The sequence below is a fragment of the Ascidia mentula genome, chromosome 1 (genome assembly GCF_947561715.1).
Source record: "Ascidia mentula chromosome 1, kaAscMent1.1, whole genome shotgun sequence".
Lineage (NCBI taxonomy): Eukaryota > Metazoa > Chordata > Ascidiacea > Phlebobranchia > Ascidiidae > Ascidia > Ascidia mentula.
In genome coordinates this window covers 1054165-1073500 of record NC_138566.1, presented here as the reverse complement: position 1 = coordinate 1073500, position 19336 = coordinate 1054165, and the positions used below count along the sequence as shown (strand labels likewise).

At 36.4% G+C, this 19336-nt stretch overlaps 2 protein-coding genes across 2 annotated transcripts in view; both read left to right on the top strand.

The window, feature by feature from the left end:
• The window catches only part of LOC145895856 (kelch-like protein 26), a 21877-nt gene extending 15095 nt beyond the window's left edge, over positions 1 to 6782 (top strand). The window contains exons 11-12 of the mRNA XM_082984648.1: positions 5720 to 5867; positions 6190 to 6782. Of these exons, the coding sequence (XP_082840774.1) occupies positions 5720 to 5867; positions 6190 to 6295 (254 nt within the window). The 3' untranslated portion in view covers positions 6296 to 6782. The remainder of the gene's footprint in view (positions 1 to 5719; positions 5868 to 6189) is intronic.
• On the top strand, positions 2511 to 19336 carry LOC145895903 (uncharacterized). Its single transcript, XM_082984685.1, has 5 exons — positions 2511 to 2648; positions 3624 to 3742; positions 5039 to 5197; positions 16999 to 17146; positions 17462 to 19336. Exons 1-5 carry the CDS (start codon positions 2638 to 2640, stop codon positions 17568 to 17570), a joined length of 546 nt encoding a protein of 181 aa, XP_082840811.1. The 5' UTR covers positions 2511 to 2637; the 3' UTR covers positions 17571 to 19336.

Below are 19336 nucleotides of genomic sequence, written 5' to 3'. Positions count from 1 at the left end.
AAATAAACTTGCACAACCGAAAGATAATGGATTTTCTTAACCTGTAAGTTTATCTGTTAAGAACTTTTTTGTGTTGAGACCAGCGCTAAAAATGTGCAATTACTGCATGTAGGAAAAATAAATGAATTGCATTATGTTTAATACATATGATATGTCCATATGTGAGTTCTTTACAAGTTAAACTGCTTTCAGTCAGTTTATTGCCACTACAACAAGCAGAAAGTGGCATAGTGCAACAGATAGATTCTGTTTCTGTAAACACCAGAATTTAACTATTTACTTCCTTTCAGTGACAGGAAAAGTTCCAAGCAATTTTGCAACAAAACACTTTATTCCCAAGGAGAAAACTTCCCAATAAATGATGGAATTGTTGCTTCAATGTCTCGATACTTTAAGGGAATGTTAACCACTGAGGTAAATGTTTATTTGTTTAAATGGGCTGCAGACAGTAGTGCACACAATATTTCGACCTATAAGGTTTCATCGGTGCATCTGGTGACTGGGACTGATCTACATTATTAACTAAACAAGCACTTCATGGTACTATTTTTGTGAACGTCGATCCATTTTGTGCACATACCCAGGTACCAAACAAAATCGTTGGGTATCCTGTAGTGTTGCTTGCTTGGGTATCAGGAATTGTTTAAAAGTTTCTTTTTGGGAATTGTTTAAAAGTTTCTGTACACATTTCATCATAACCTTTAATCACACATTCATTGAATTTAAACATATTTTTTGATAATTATTCACAAGTTCAACATACAAAAGCATTTCACTGCATTTACTGGGTTTCTTGTGTTTGGTTTAAGGTTTTTTAAGCTCTAGTTTTTGCACAGATGAAAGAAAAATATGATGAGAAAATAAATCTTGACACAATTCCACCTAAAAGACTGGAAAGTGTATTGGATTATATTTACACTGGTGATATTGAATTAACAGAGAAAAATGTGTTGGAAGTGTTGGAAGATGCTAATTACATGCAAATGGATGGTAGGATTTGCTAAAATACATGTGTCAAATTCATATTATATAATTTTTTTGCTTCCTATGTTTGTTCCTCATACAAGGCTTTGGTGCTTTAGGGAGATAATTTGAAAAATAAAGCAATTAACAAAGGGTTTTATATATGAGGTTGATATTCTAAATAAAACCATAAAGAAACAAGTCTTTTTAATGTTAAACAACTCACCTTAATGACTACTTTACCAAAAACCTGTAGATTTGAAGACGTTCTGTGGTCGCTACATTCTTCACATGGTCACAACGGATAGTTGCGTGAAACTAAGAGCTTATGCTACTCGATACAATCTTGCTGATGTGGAAAAGAAACTAAACCAAATGATTGTTGATAACATTGCAACAGTTGTACAACATGATGATTTCATGCAACTTGATGTTAGTGATATGTCTGCAATCATCAAACAGAGGGGAAAGGTGCTGTTACGGTGTTAGATACTAGTCAATGTATATAAACAGTTAAATATGATAAAAAAAATGTAATGTGAAATGGTGAGCTGAAATTATAGTAGACTTAATAAATTGTGATATCTCTATAAATCACAGATGTTAAACAATCCCCACTAACCCACTGTGTTTCATATGAAAAGTTCATAAACAATCAGTTTGTGCCCTGATTAGAAAGAAATCATATTTATGAAAAACTCAATTTTTTTTGTAGAATTGTGAGGAAGTTGTTTTCAGTGGAATTGTGAAGTGGGTTAATTCTAATCCTCATCAACGTGAAGAATTGTTTGTGAATCTTTTCTCCGACCTTGATCTCTCATCGATGACATCTGAATTTCTTAAACAAGTTTCCAAGGATGTGAGTTTGTAGTTCATGAATGCTTCATAAAAGTGTTCAGACTTTTTGCACAAATTACATACAATGATTTGCTATTTCACATTTCAAAACCTGAATTCGCAAAATATAATGTTGAATTTTTTTTCCAGAATCTTGTGAGAAATAACTTGGTGTGTGCCAACATGCTCGTTGATGGTTTGACTGCAATTGTAACCAAATGTTTACCTTGCTGTGGTAGGTTGTGTGCAAATTAATTTTAACTTATATTTCAACTCTAAAATGATATTCATTCATTGAAGTATTTCTTGTAATCGGGGGTAAGTATTCAAAAGAAGATTGTATCAGTTATGATGTCACTAACAAGCAATTAAAACACATGCAGGTAAGCTGTAACTACTATAGTCTGTATTTATGAGTAATATGATAACATTAAAATAAAAAATTGAATCTTACAACTTAAAAATGTTTCCCAACCAATTTTGCAAAGATTTAGTTCAGTTGTTTTTTATATTGATTTGATTTCTGAAAATTTGCAAAGATTGTTATTAATGTGTTGAAAGAAAGCTTTGTTTATCAAGAAACAAAATTAATTCCAAAACTCATTTTTAAGCTGACTAAAACTTTGAAAGAAGTAGAAAGGTAGAAATAAACTTGTAGTAATATGAACAGAAACTCAACCCTGGACGATCTTGTTTGACATCAACAAGATGTGGGAGAAAGGTTTATGTCATGGGAGGTGATGATGGTGAAAACAAATGTCAAGTTTTGGATTTGGATGAAAATACATGGAGTGAAATGCCTGATATGTTGGAAAAGCGAGTGCATTGTAGTTCAGCATGTGTCAAAGGTAAAATGTTGGTTATTTGCATTCATTTTGTTTGCACACAAGTGATAATACTGAATAAACTGATTATAAAAGGACATGATTTGGCCCGATTGCAGTTTTGCAAGTTGCAAGAACTTTGTTATGTTATATTGCCGATATTAAGCTAATAATTTTTTTTTCCTTGCATAAAAAATTTGAAGCAAATAAAAATATTTTGTGGTGACATTCTACAAATATGCCAACCTGTTTAATATATTCAGCCATCTGCCAGCACTGAAAATTTGCAACAGAAATGCTTTATTACTATACTTTGCTATTTTTGTTTTCTTACTACCATCACTTGAATTATGATGTCACACAATCATTTTACAAAGGTTCAATTATTACATCACTGTGATTATTGTGCCCCAAGCAGAATTGATTGGTGCAACTACATCTTTTAGGGCTGCGAAGCGTTATGCATATTTTTCTTAAAATTCTTACTAAGCTTTAGGTTTACAAACTCTTTTTTTTATCAAACATCCTTTGAAAATATTTATGTTTAACACACATCTTCGCCTATTCCATATTTGGGTGAAGTTTTGCGCTTTAGCATTTTCACCAGGCCACCTTTCATTACATTAACATCTTGCAACAAAAATTTTACAGGTTTACAGTTGGGGCGATATTCCTGTAACTACATAATGTTAGGCTTAAAACAATCGTCGTTGGACTATTGGGATAATCACGTAATTAGGATATAATTAACTGAGTTCTACTGTACCATCATTGCTATAAATTATGTGTTAAAATTCAAAATAGGATTTAATTTTGTAAACAACAACTTTGATCAATTTTAATCCACTAGACACGAGGGTTGCGACAAAGCACTTAAATAATGTAAGATCACCACCATCATATCCAGACACATTTCCATCATTAAGCTACAGTAACATAACAATACTGCTCACTAAAGTATGTGTGATGTCTTTATTACAATGTTCCATCTGTCTACAGATTTGGTGGGAGGTACAATGGATCAAGTTGTGAAAAACTTGACATCGCCAACAAAAAGTGGGAGAGGATGAGGAATATGTTGCATAAGAGATCATACCATGCTACTGTTGTTTGTAATGGTGAGTGGGGTGGGATGGGATTTAACTAACTGAAGAATGGAAGCTTCACAAAAACAACAACGTTTTTAAATTTTCTGTAAACCAATAGATTTATTCATTCATTTCTTGAATCACTAGATTGACATTGCTTTATATCAATGAAGTAGACTGCTTATATCCGTAGAAATACATTTCAGTGCATTCCTTTTGCTTAGGACAATATTAAAAGTTGTTGATAAATGCTTTCTAAAAACATGAATTTGTATTTGGTTTTGCAATGGCAAGTACCAAGCCATTCTACAACGCTTGCTGCAGTCATTTTTCCTTTTCCGGCAAGAACGCGAAGCCCGTCTCCTCAACATGCCTCCTTTAGGTGACAAGAAACCTTAGGTTTTCATGGGCAGTATGCTAGCTCTGCTAGGCGACCACCAGGCCTGTTTTTTTGAGCACTTGTTCTTGCGCTGCTTTAACAGTTCCTGGAGATTTTCTTGCCTATGAAGGTGCCTCCACCGCCAAGTCTTTGCCGTCTTTACGGGATTCCTTGCAACGAATTGTGCCGCAGCCGATGTCACGTCACAATAACCTTCGGGCGTCTGTCCCTTCCTCATTGAAACCCAACCCATATGTATTTGTTCGTCGCGACCTTCATCGACCTCCACTGACCAGGCTACACGATGGCTTGTACAAGGTTTTACTAGCGTCAAACAAAACGTCCACCCGGCCCATGTTAAACTTCCAGTTCTGGTTGCGGTACCTCCAGCGAGAGGAAGGCCACGGCGCAACTTACGACCCCCGCAACGTTGTTAAAGCGTGACACTTGCCCGCTTCTGATGGGGGCCTTGGGGGAACTGCAGTGTTCGCATGTGCATCGAAGCGTGCCATTGCCTTCTTCTTGTATCGCGGTTGCCGCCTTGTATACGCGCGTTTTGCGCTACGCCCGCAAAAAAGCATCAACCGCTTTATGCTGATGTATTAGAATAGTGCGATTTTTTTTTTGAAGTACCAACTTTTAAAATTACTTGCAAAACCACAATTTCCCATTTAGTTACAAAATAACCACTTCTAGGAAACATATTGCTCTATCTTAATGTATTGTCCCATATACTGTACAAAACCAAATTACTTCATATTTATATTTTGATGTTTCTGATACAACCTCGCAATTTGAGGGAGTTGTTGCAATGTTTTAAAAAAGAAACACTTTTGTGAACAACCCTCGTGAATATACTGCAAATTTCTTTGCATTCTACCAAGATTGCGGGTAAAAAGTTCAATCCACAGTACTACATATATTTAACAGTATTTCCCTTCTTCAAGATTTGCTTTACTGCATTGGAGGTTTTTGGAGCAACAAACGTTTAGATTCATGTGAATGTTATGATGCTGAGGTCGATGAATGGAAAGAAATCCCTTCTCTCAATGACGCAAGGAATTATATGGCTTGTGTTGTCTTGGATGGATTCATCTATGCTATAGGTAATAACCTCACTATTTCTGTCAATGTACATAAAAGATTAATATTATCTCTAAATGTTTTTTATGTTCATATGCCTTTCCTAATTTATATTTTAATTCGGAAAAATTACAATTCGACTCGTTAAGGATTTTATTTCAAATTGAAATAATTAACTTTTTTAAGTCAGGTTAAACTTTGTATCACATGGTTTTGCTGTCTTTGCAGAATTTGCATCTAGGAATAGAAGCTCTAAAGCATGGTTTTAAATACTGTGTATTTTATAAAAGGAATCCTAACTGCGAAATTTTATTCGTTTTTAATTGTTTCAGAAACATTCGTTTGCCAAAGATTTTTGTTAATTTTTCTCATATTTGGTCATTTCTGTTTCTCATGTTAGTTTTGCGCTTGGATTTCCTCATTGATTTATCTCATAGTTTGTTGTTCACCAGGTGGCGCCATTGGTAAACATAACATTGCAAATAACAATACTGGGTTCAAATCCCGTGTGGTCGAAAAATAATATGTCCTTTCTTTGTCCGAAGGAGGAGTAGACAACCATGCCAAACCCATGTCAACAGTTGAACGATACAAACCTGGAGATGACAAATGGGAATATGTTGCATCACTCAAAACTGCTCGTCGTGGTCACTCTGCTTGCGTTTTACAAAACAAGATATTTGCTGTAGGAGGGTAAGCAAGAATTTATCTAATTTTTAATAATTTATTTATTTTTATCGATCCAACAGTCACAGTTGTGAGTTTCCATTGTAGAAATGTTGATTGAAAAGATCAATGGATTGAAATTTTCCGGTTACGTCAAGACAGGGCTTGATATTTAGTTTAAAGCGACGATTTTTATGAGACTTAAACTGTTTACATAGTTTTACAGGTTATGTGTCCATTATAGATATATTATTGTTGTGAAAAACAACTATCAGTGTAAATTCACAGTTTTCCATTGAGTTTGTAAACATCATGTTTATAAATAACAGCAATGTTTATGTTGTGACAGTTATGGAATGACGTCGGTTGAAGTTTACGACCCAACTTGTGATGTTTGGACGAAGTGTTTTGATCTTCAGAAGAAATTTTCCTACGGTTCCGCTGTTGCTTTGTGACTCCCATGAAGTCCAGTGGGATCACAAAATACCACATTTTCAACACAGTTTGTGACTCCATAACCCCACTGTAGTTGTAACATTCAGTTGCATTGTTTACATATTCCTTCCTGAAATCACGTGGTAAAAAATAAGTGTTTGTTTACGTAAGCTGAAAACAAACATTTGTAATGAGATTTATGTGATTTTAACTATTTATGTTGAAGTTGGATTTATTTGAGTCAGCCGATCAGTTAAGTTTAAATTTGTATTCCTTTGAATAGCTTTGCTAACATTCCTTCATATTTTTTTGTGCAAATTGCTTTGTGTTTTGATTTGAAACGAAGTTCACAATTTGAATATTTTTATGTCACGATGAGATTTAAATTCACGACGTTGAGTAACTTGCTTATACTGCAGCGTGTATGATAGGCGGCATAACATGCATATCCATGCAATCAACACTTGATATAAAAACAACAAATAAACTTGTGTCGTGTGACCTTCAGTCGCTTTGCAATCTTATTGTTTTCGGTTAATTTAATTCTGGCATTGGATGATGCTGATTTATGAACGAAACCACGAGCAAGACCGGTCGCAAAAAGTTGTGGAACTGTGAACTTTGACCTCTCCCGACTTTGAGCACAACATGTTATCACTGAGTGGCGCTATATCCCTGTGCGTAGGTTGGTGGCATTGGCCAAACTCTCGACCAAGAAGAAAACCTGGGGTTTACAGTGGAACGGTTAAAATGGTTGCGTCACAAACTTAGCTGCCAACGCCCCATTATAATTGGGTTTTCGGTGTTCAGGGAGTTACAGTTGCCTGTGTACTAATCACGTGCAGATACACCAACGAGACAAAGTCTGTTTTTTTCTCGGGTATTTATGTGAAAATATTCATTGTTTGATGTTGCATACGTTGGTTGATACGATGACACCGATTCGTTCATCATACGTTTGAATCTGTCGTTTTCTTTGACCAGAATTGTCGCATGTCACGTATTCTCTACATGCTGTGAAATCGTTGTTACCGTGGACTTCTGGTAGTGGATGACGTCACGTTGATGTCAAGCAATTCGTTTTAAAAACCGCTGAGATAACTGTGGCATGAATAAACGTAAAACAAGTGTTATCGAACGCTTCTTAGTGTTTTTCCTCTGGATTTATTTGTGTCGTGTTTTGCGCCGATTCGTCGTTGGGTCAAAAATTTTTTGTCACCTGATAACAAAAATGTACGATTTGTGAAAAGCTCCTTTGAGGCTACGCCAAAATTACACGACTTACCATAATGGAATCAAGTCGATCTCCGTAAGCAATCACGTGGTGTTTATTGTACTTCCGAAAACAAACTTAGATAATGAGAAGACGACGGGAGACAATATTTCGGTAGTAACGACAAATGAAAAAAAAACTTTCGCGAACATTATTATTTTACTCGGATGCTCGGAGGTTCGCAGTAAAACGGGTAACAATGTCAGGAACTTGCCGGTCAACGTTCCGTTGTGATTGTTTCGAGGTTCAGGGGGCTGCAGTGGACTGGGTATTAATCGAGTGTACGACGGTGAGAAAAAGTCTGCTGATTTATCACTGAGTCCAAATATTTGACTATTCCTGTAGTGTTGCATACGTTGGTTGATACAATGACACCGATTCGTTCAGCATACGTCAAAAATTGTTGTTTTCCCTAGTCAAGAATTGTCGAAAAGTCGACTCATTGAATTGAGAAACATTATCCTCGCCCTTTAAGCTTTCGTACCTTATAAGAAAACTTTGCAAAAAGAACATCCAGCGCATAACACGGTCATTAGTAAACTTGGTCGATGACAAGTATGTGAGCGACTTATGATCGGTTTGCAGTAAATTCAGCGCCATACAACAAATCTTGTATTTCCTAATAGCCCATACAATGACCAAACACTGCTTTTCAAATGCGGAATATGACTCTTCCGCCTTACATAGTTTCTTACTGGCATAGCTCACTGGAAATAGCTCGCCATTGCCCCCTTGCAGCAGGACGTATTCAAGATCTTTATTCATTTATGCGAACCTTTTTTTCGTCTTCTGGCGTTTTGCCTCTCGAATCATGCGCAAGTTCCAAAACTCCTGTGCTTACATTGTGTCCAAGAAAGTCAACTTTTTCCTTCCTGATTGCAATTCGACGACCCCGGCCTTGCTAAACCGTGCTAACAAAGCGTCCAAAGCTTTAATGTGTTTTTCTCAGCTTTCAGAGTGCACCAAAATGTCATCAATAAAGCATTCGACATCCTCCCAATCCAGTAATAATGGACCTCATTGCTCTTACAAACGTTGCCCAGCGTTTATTATTCCAAATGGCATCATGAGAAACTCGTATGTCCCAGAGTGCGTGATGAAACTGTCTTTGGTTTGACTTCTTCGGACAATGGGATCTGCTTTTATCCTTTAGTCAGATCACGTTTTGTAAAGTACTTACCTCCAGCTAAGCATCGAAACACTTCCTCGGCCGTAGGCATTGGTTCCGGATGAAACACCGTTAGTTTGTTCAGCTTCCTGTAGTCGATGCATATCAGGTTTAACCCCTCCTCTTTCTTCACAACCACTACAGGCGAAGCGTACACAGACTGTGACCGTCGTATGACGTCAAACCGTAATATCTCCTCGATCTCCATTTGAACTTCGTCCCTCATGGCACAAGGCACTGTGTATAGTTTCGAGCGCATTGGTTTATCATCTGTCAACTGAATGTGATGCTTCTTGATGGAAACGATGCCAGGTACGTCACTAAAAACACTCGAATATTGTTCGACTAAAGCAAACACCTGCGACCTTTGCTTGGCTGAGAGCTTTGGTCGTAACTTGATGCCCAATTCCTCTGCTCCACCGCTGCGCTCATCGACGTCCATCGCATCATTACACAAAGCGGTATTTGACCGAGTGGAAACGACTGTCGGTTGTTTGTCAGTCGTCTTCCAGGCATCACACGCCACATATTTTTTCATCATGTTCGCATGATATTTATTCTCCTTACATCAAACGTCCAGTGTCTAGTCGTTAAGACCACTTTTCCGCGCAACTTTAAATGATCCTTTCCACTGCGGAAGCAGCTTGTTGTGGTCCGTGGGCAGAAGCACTTGCGCCATGTTCTCAACAGTTAACTGAAGTCAAAATACTTTTTGTATCGTTGGCTTGATTTAATAAGCTCCGCACTGGCCAACAAAAGTGTGGTCTGTAATTCTCCCGCAGGTTGATGACATATTGTGGCTGGATACAACTTCTGCGTCACTTCCGGTGTTCGTCAAAATTTCTTTCAATATAGTCAACGGGCCGCGATCCGATCTCCCGTAAATCCATTCGAAGGACGAAAATCCAGTTGACGCTTGCGGAACCTCACGGTATACAAAAAGCAACGCGTTAATAAACCTTTCCACTGTTTTGGCTGATCGCAACACAGTCGTTTCAACATCTTCTTTAAAGTACCGTTGAACTTCTCCACGAGACTGCATGTCATAGTCCTCAGCTTGTTTCGGAGAGACGAGAATATACATCCAAAGCACTCCCCGCTAAAACCGCGCTCAAAGCTGAAGCCACTCGGTCTTGTCCCATCTACAGTTTGCAGCAAACCGCACGCCGAAGGTTGCTGTCCAGTTCGTCGTTGACGTTCACAAATGCTGGAAGTTTAGGCGTCCTTGCTTTTGCTTAGTTAGGCGCTGCATTATCTAGTCGACTTGCACCCATGTTTGTCAAATCATAGCTCCGGCCGCTTGATTTCCAGTTCATGAGCCCTTGCCTGAGCCTTGTTGCGTTTATCGCTACAGCCTCGACCTCAGCTTCTGCTGCCCCGCGCTTTTCTTCAGCTTCAGCTGATGCTTCCTTTAACTTCAGCTCAGCGTTCTTTAACTTAAGTTCTTCTTAGCGTTGTTCCCGTGGACTTCTGGTGGTGGATGACGTAACGTTGATGATAAGCTTTTTATTTCAAATGTTGCTCAGAAAACAAAAGAACATTTTGAACCAACGTAAAGACAAGTTGCCGAACGCTTCTGGGTGATTTCTTTATTACCGAGATGTTCATTATTTATTCATCACTTACAATAATTTGGCAATCCTACACCCATAAATTTCACAGGAGTATTTTATTGAAACAGGTTCAAAAAGTAAGTCGCCACATTGTTCTGATAAATGACGGTCTGCTAATTTCTTTTCTTGTTACTTACACCGCATGTTGATGCTGCTGATTTAGCTTAGATTTTACCTTGACCGTAATATGATTTATGTAATTTATACCAACGGTTTTAAAAATCCAACTGTCTCGTTTTTTCCTGTGGCATTCAATCAAAATATCACTAATATTTTGAACAATTGCATTTAAGATTTCTATGCTAATACTTTTGTTTTTCCTCAGGGAATTTCCCGTAGTCATAGAAACCAGAGTTCATAGTAGTTGTTATTGTTTATGTTTGTTAAATTATTAAAGCGACCTTCATCAACACGAATTTATAAATGCAATTACGCACATTATGTTAACGTTAAGCATTACTTTTAGTAGAGCAACCACATTATATTAAAGTAACCAAACTTTTCTGTGAAGTTTTGTTTTGAATTCCCAAATTATCATTCTTCATTTTGATACTCTTTCCTTATTTATTGACACAGTTTGTCAAAACAGTAGGGCAAAGCACTTTTAAGTGGATTTGTGAACTTCTTAACCACAATGCGGCGAACAGAAGAAGAAATAAACATGCATAATCAGAAAATAATGGATTTTCTAAACCTGTAAGTTTATCTGTATAAAACTTTTTGTTTTAAGACCAGCTCCAAAAATGTACAATTACCATATGTACAGTTGTCATATGTAGGAAAAATCAATACATTGCGTTATGGTTAATACATATAATATGTCCTTATGCGAGTGCTACACAAATCAAAATGCATTCAGTCAGTTTATTCAGTCACTACAACAAGCAGATAGTGGCATGATGCAACACATAGATTCTGTTTCTGTGAACACCAGAATTTAACTATTTCCTTCCTTTCAGTGACAGAAAAAGTTCCAAGCAATTTTGCAACAAAACACTTTATTCCCAAGGAGAAAACTTTCCAATAAATGCTGGAATTGTTGCTTCCATGTCTCGATACTTTAAGGGAATGTTAACCACTGAGGTAAATGTTTATTTGTTCAAATGGGCTGCAGACTGTAGTGCACAGAAGGTTTCGACCTATAAGGTTTCATCAGTCGTCTGGTAACTGAGACCGATCTACATTATTAACTAGACAAGCACTTTATGGTACTTTTTTGTGAATGTCGATCCATTTTGTGCACATAACCACATCATTGGTATGCTATAGTTGCATGATTGGGTATCAGACAATGTGCACTGTCTTCATCTTGTTGGTCATTGTGGCTCATTTGTTCTTTAATTTTGGTTTATTTTGTTAGTTTCTGAGATAAATCTATTTATGACTTGTGGCGGTGTTTGCCTGTGCATCGAAGCGTGCTATTGCCTTTTTCTTGCTACTCTTATATAGTCTTGCTTTTGTGTTCCTCGCTCTTGTTTGACTCGCAACTCTCACAATAAGGCATCAACCGCTAAACTCATGTTTTATTTAAAACTCTAGCCTGCAACCAACTTTAATTAGGAATGTTCGAATCCTGATTTTAAATTATAATTAATTAATTTTAAAGACGTATGAATCTGTGATGGTTAATAAATTATTGTCACATGGTAAAGTTTCCAAACACATTTCATCATAACCTTCAATCACACATTCATGGAAATTAAAAGTATTTTTGATAATTATTAACAAGTTCAGCATACAGAAGAATTTCACTGCATTTACTGGGTTTCTTGTGTTTGGTTTAGGGTTTTTTTTAACTTGCATTTTTTTGCAGATGAAAGAAAAATATGATGGGAAAATAAATCTTGACACAATTCCACCTAAAAGACTGGAAAGTGTATTGGATTATATTTACACTGGTGATATTGAATTAACAGAAGACAATGTGTTGGAAGTGTTGGAAGATGCTAATTACATGCAAATGGATGGTAGGATTTACTCAAGTACATGATTTTGCGACAAAATTATGCACAAAATTATTTTACTTACAGTGTTTGTGAGTTTGTCACATATAGTAAAACGTTTTTTGTCTTGGGTTGACAATTTAAATAATAAAAGTTCATAGAACCAATGTTTTTCATGTTTCTTACAAGAAATTAAATTTAAATGTTTCTTACAAGAAATTTTAAAATTTAAAAGAATAAAGAAATGAAGTTTAGCTACCCACCTAAATGATTACTTTACCAAAAAACCTGTAGATTTGAAGACGTTCTGTGGTCGCTACATTCTTCACATGGTCACAACGGATAGTTGCGTGAAACTAAGAGCTTATGCTACTCGATACAATCTTGCTGATGTGGAAAAGAAAACAAACCAAATGATTGTTGATAACATTGCAACTGTTGTACAACATGATGATTTCATGGAACTCGATGTTGAAGATATGTCTGCAATCATCAAACAGAGGGGAAAGGTTTTGTTACCATTGATTGCTTTTTATCATATCGTAAAGCTTTCTCTTATTGAAAAAAATTAATCTGATAATCAATGAAAATGCAGTCGCATGTCATGATTTTGGTTAATGTACAGTTAAATATAATAAATAAGAATGTAATGTTCAAATGTAATGGTGAGCTGAAATTGAAGTATTTAAATAAATGTGATATGTTTATGAATTACAGATATTAAATAATCCCCAACTAACTCACAGTGTTTAAATTTTAAAATTTTTGAACAACCAAAATTTTTCATAGTAGTAGAAAAAAAACTGTTTTTGAAGACTCCATGTTTTTTGTAGAATTGTGAGGAATTTGTTTTTAGTGGAATTGTGAAGTGGGTTAATTATAATCCTCATCAACGTGAAGAATTGTTTGTGAATCTTTTCTCCCAACTTGATCTTTCATCGATGAAATCTGAATTTCTTCAACAAGTTTCCAAGGATGTGAGTTTATAGTGATATCTTAAATTCATGAATGCTGCAAAACATCAGTATGTTTAGTCTATTGAAGAATTTGTATGGATTTGTTTGCTCAACATAATCTGAATTTGCCAAATTTAGTGTTTAAAATTATTTTCCAGAATCTTGTGAGGAAAAACTTGGTGTGTGCCAACATGCTCGTTGATGAATACAACAACATTTTTAAGCATCGTATACCTTCCAGTGGTAAGTTGTTTACTAATTAAATATTTACTTATTTTTTTACTTATATTTACTACAATGATTATTTTTCAACACAGAATTTTTCCTAATTGGTGGTCAGAATTCAAAAGAAGATTGTGTCAGTCATGATGTCATCACAAAGCAATTTAAACACAAAAAAGTAGGCTGAGACTTATATAGTCTGCATTTAATTGTAATCTATTACACAAATAAATAAAACTAGAAGTTATCATCAAACACTACTGGTATTATAGTTTGCATATAATAGCAACATAATAGACTGAATAGATGAATAAAATGTAAAGTTAAGGCCTGCGATTAGATCCAATTTCTCTCAAAAGAGATTAATCCAGGTGTTTTTATCGACAGAAACAGTTTTGATTTTGGTGATCTAAACCTTGGCGAATAATGTTTAAAATGTGCCAAGAAGTGAATGTTTTTGCCGAGAAAAGATTAATTCGTCAGATATTGTTTCAGTTTCAATGAAAATATGATTAAAATGTGCCAAAAATTCCAAACCTCGATTTTAGGCTGACATTAACTCAGAAAATAGTGGAAAGGTAGAATAAACTTGTAGTAATATGAACAGAAACTCATCCCTGGTCGATATGGTTTGACATCAACAAGATGTGGGAGAAAGGTTTATGTCATGGGAAGCTATGGTGGTGGAAAGAAATGTCAGGTTTTGGATTTAGATGAAAATACTTGGAGTGAAATGCCTGATATGTTGGAAGAACGAGTATGTTGTAGATCAGCATTTGTCAAAGGTAAAAAAGGGTTATTTACATTCATGTTGTTTGATGCTAAGTGCTGACAAATATTTGCTAACTTGAATGCTAATATTTGACTATAAATTGTTGTAAGTTTTGTTTTAATTGCATTTGCAAGTCATTGGAACTTTGTCATGCTTTGTTGTCAAAATATAAAACAAAGTTATGTTTTCATACGTTTGAAACACTCTTACTAAATTAGGAAAAAAAGGTGGTATTCTTTTAATTTTTACTTGTGTAATATATTGCGCCATCCACTAGCACTGATAAGTTGGTACAACTAAAACTAAATACAACTATAATCGCTTTGTCGTGCTGTGCTTAATTATCTTTAGTCCCAACCACATAGAATTGGAGTTGCCAACAAACCTGATATAACACAGCTGTCCGCAAATAACTTGGCTCACCAGATTGCCCAAAATTTAAGTATAATCATGCACTTTTGTCAAGTTTTCCATACGCAGGATTCCAATCGTCAATTGGCAATCTTTGTTTTTCTTACTATCGTTATTTAAGTTATGTTGTCTGACAATGATTTCAGAAAGGTTTCATGATTACATCACTATGCTTATTGTGCTGCAAGCAGAACTGATTGGTTAAACCTTATCTTTTAGGGCCGCGAAATATTAGACATATTTTTTGGGTAACACCAAAAGTATTTGTGTACCATGGTAAAGACAAACCAGGTAAAAATGATGTCACAATAAATTTATAATTAAAAGAAAATAATTTTGTTTCGGTATATCCAGTAATTTACCGAATTCGTATGTATGAAGCTGTAGCCTATTCTGTATTTTGGTGGAGAAGAAGTCAGGTTTCTGTCACATTTTCATTCATAATATCTACTTATATTTGCAATGCAACATAGATTGACTAACCATCATTATTATGACAAAATAGTCAATTCGGACAATGCTTTTCGCGCAATCAACGCTGGTGTTATACAGGATTAACCGAGTTCTACTGTATCATCTTTGCGATAAATGGGTTTACTTTTTCATGAACAACAACTTTGTACAATTTTAATCCACAAGACACGAGGGTTGCGACAAAGCAGTTAAATAACAATGTTCCATCTGTCTACAGATTTTATTTATGTAACTGGTGGGAAGTTCAATGGATCAAGCTGTGAAAAACTTGACATCACCAACAAAAAGTGGGAGAGGATGAGGAATATGTTGCATGCGCGACAGAACCATGGTTCTGTTGTTTGTAATGGTGAGTGGGGTGAGTTGGGACTTAACTAACTAAAGAATGGAAGCTTCACAAAAAGAACAACAATTACAAACTTGACTTTGCTTTATGTTGATGGATTATAGACTGCTCATATCTGTAGAAATACATTGCAGTACATTCCATTTGTTAAGGACAAAATTGGAAGTTGTTAATAAAATAAATTTGTAAGCCTTCAAACAACTTTAAAAATCAAATATAAAGTTATTTGGTTTTGCAACGGCAAGTACCAAGCCATTCTGTAACGCTTGCTGCAGTTATTTGCCCTTTCCCGACAAGAACGCGCAGCCCGTCTCCTCAACATGCCTCCCTTAGGTGAAACCGTCGGTTTTCATGGGAAGTATGCTAGCTCTGCTAGGCGCCCACCAGACTTATTTTCTTTATGAGCACTTGTTCTTGCAGCACCGCTTTAACAGTTCCTGGAGATTTTCTTGCCCATTTAAGTGACGCCACCACCAAGTCTTTGTCGTCTTTACGGGATACCCTGTAAGCCGCAACCGATGTCACGCCACAATAACCTTTGGGCGTCTGTCCTCAATGAATCCCAGCCCTTATGTATTTGGTCGCCGCGATGTTTACCGACCTCCACTGACAAGGCCATACGATGGCACACACAAGGTTTTACAAGTGTAAGACAAAACGTCCACCCGGCCCATGTTAAACAATCAGTTCTGGTTGCGGTACCTCCAGCGAGAGGAAGGCCACGGCGCAACTTACGACCCCTGCAACGTTATTAAAGCACGACACTTGCATTCTACCAAGATTGCGGACAAAAGTTCAATCCACAGTTCTCAAAAGATTTAACAATGTATTTTTTCTTCAAGATTTGCTTTACTGCATTGGAGGTCATGGGAACAAACGTTTAGATTCATGTGAATGTTATGATGCTGAGGTTGATGAATGGAAAGAAATCCCTTCTCTCAATGAAGCAAGATGTGATGTAGCTTGTGTTGTTTTGGATGGATACATCTATGTCATAGGTAATAACTTTACTGTTCTGTTAATTTCTTTCTCTGATTGGCACTCTTTTGCAAAAGACTGACTTTTGTAATGTAAACAGTACACAAGCTTTCGCGATTTCCCTCGCTTCGTCAGGTGTAAATTATTTCTGTTAATGTGATTATAAAGATTAATATTGCAACTAAATGTTTTATGGGTTGATATGCCTTTTCTAATTTATGTTTATTTCTGAAAAATTGCAATTTGACTTAATGAGGATTTTATTTCAAAACTTTGTTAAGTCTGGTTAAACTTTGTATCACATGGTTTTGTTGTCAGTACATGAAAAATTTGTAGAAAAACAAGTTCCAAAGCATGGTTTGAAATACTATACTTATTATAAAATGAAACCTAACTGAGAAGATGTATTTGTTATTTGTTTTTATATTTGGTCATTTCTGTGTCTCATATTATTTTTGTGGTTGGATTTCCCTCGATTTATCTCATAGTTTGTTGTTCACCAGGTGGCGCCATTGGTAAACATAGCATTGAAAAAAACAGTTAAATATCCTTTCTTTGTTTCCAAAGGAGGATTAGACAACAATGGCAAACCCATATCAACAGTTGAACGATACAAACCTGGAGATGACAAATGGGAATATGTTGTATCACTCCAAACTGCTCGTCGCGGTCACTCTGCTTGTGTTTTACTTAACAAGATATTTGCTATAGGGGGGTAAGCAACAATTTATCTGAATTTTGATAATTTTTTAAATTTTATCGATCCAGCAGTCGCAGTTGTAAGTTCCCATTGTAGAAATGTTGGTTGAAAAGATCAGTGGATTGAAATTCGGTTACCTCATGACTGGACTTGATATTTAGTTTAGAGCGACGATTTTTATGAGACTCAAACTGTTTACATAGTTTTACAGGTTATGTGTCCATTATAGATGTATTATTGTTGTGAAAAATTGTTTGTAGTAAATTTACTTTTGCATTGAGTTTGTAAACATTATGTTTATAAATATCAGAAATGTTTATGTTGTGACAGTGAAGGAGCATTGACATCGGTTGAAGTTTACGACCCAACTTGTGATGTTTGGACGAAGTGTTTTGATCTTCAGAAGAATTTTTCCTACGGTGCCGCTGTTGCTTTGTAACTTCCATGAAGTTCAGTGGGATCACAAAATACCACATTTTCAACACAGTTTGTGACTCCATAACGCCACTGTAGTTGTAACATTCAGTTGCATTGTTTACATATTCTTTCCTACTCATATTCTTGGATTTCCTTAAGTTTAAATTTATTTTCCTTAGAATAGCTTTGTTGACATTTTTTCATTTTATTACTTTGTTGTGTTTTGATTTGAGCGTAGTTCAAATATGTGTAACCAAAAAGTAATAATGTATTTTGTGTACTAATAACAACAATCCACGAAGTTGCGTAATTGCAGTAAAATCAGTTGTCATAGCAAGGTTTCGAGATTCGGTTTCGGGGATTATTCTGATTTTATCTGTTGTTATTTGAGAATTTTTTGTCACAATGAGATTTAAATTCACGTCGTTGAGCAACTTGCTTATACTGCAGCGTGTATGATAGGCGACATAACCTGCATATCCATGCAATCAACACTTGATACAAAAACAAGAAATATAGTTGTGTCATGTGACCATCAGTCGCTTTGCAAACTTATTGTTTTCGGTTAATTCTGGCTTTGGATGATGCTGATGTATGAACGAAACCACGAGCATGGCCGGTCGTGAAAAGTTGTGGAACTGTGAACTTTGACCTCTTCCGACTTTGAGCACAACATTTTATCACTGAGTGACGCTATATCCCTGTGCGTAGGTTGGCGGCATTGGCCAAACTCTCGACCAAGAAGAAGACCCGTGGGGTTCACAGTGAATCGGTTGCGTCACGAAATTAGCTGCCAACGCCCCCATTATAATTGCCTTTTCGGTGTTCAGGGGGTTACAGTTGCCTGTGTACTAATCACGTGCAGATACACCGACGGCACAAAGTCTGTTTTTCATATTAAGTCAAAATTCTCGGGTATTTATGTGAAAAGATTCGTTGTTTGATGTTGCTTACGTTGGTTGATACGATGTCACCGATTCGTTCATCATACGTTTGAATCTGTCGTTTTCTTTGACCAGAATTGTCGTTTCTCGAACATTCGCATGCCACGTGGTCTACATGCTGTAAAATCGTTGTTCCCGTGAACTTCTGGTAGTGGATGACGTCATATTAATGTTAATCATTTCGTTTGAAAAATCGCTGAGAAAACGAAGAATATTTTGAACCAACGTAAAGACAAGTTGACGAAAGCTTCTGGATGATTTTTTATTATTACCAAGACTGGTAATAAAGAGTGTGGTCTGCAATTTTTCGAAGGTTTATGAATTTTTCCGAATGTCATGCAAGTGTGGTCTGTAATTTTTGCCGCAGGTCGATGACATATTGATAGCTGGATGCAACTTCTGCGTCACTTCCGGTGTTCGTCCACGTTTCTTTTAATATTGTCAACGGGGGCCGCGAACCGATCTCCCGTAAATCAACTCGAAGGTCGAAAATCCAGTTGACGCTTGCGGAACCTCACGGTATACAAAAAGCAACGCGTTAATATTCCTGTTCCACTGTTTGGGTTGATCCCAACACAGTCGTTTCAACATCTTCTTTCTAAAGTACCGTTGAACTTCTCCACGAGACTGATGCACTGTTTATTAACCCAACAGCAAATTGCGAAGGCTCCCACCTTTTTCAGGTTTAGTCCGAAACTTATTGCGGTTCCCGTCCTCTGTCAGATTGTGACGGTTGTGCAGGGTCTGCTTCAGCATGTCATAGTCCACAGCATCTGTTTAGGGAGAGACGAGAATGTACATCCAAAGCACCCCCCGCTAAAACCGCGCTCAAAGCTGAAGCCAC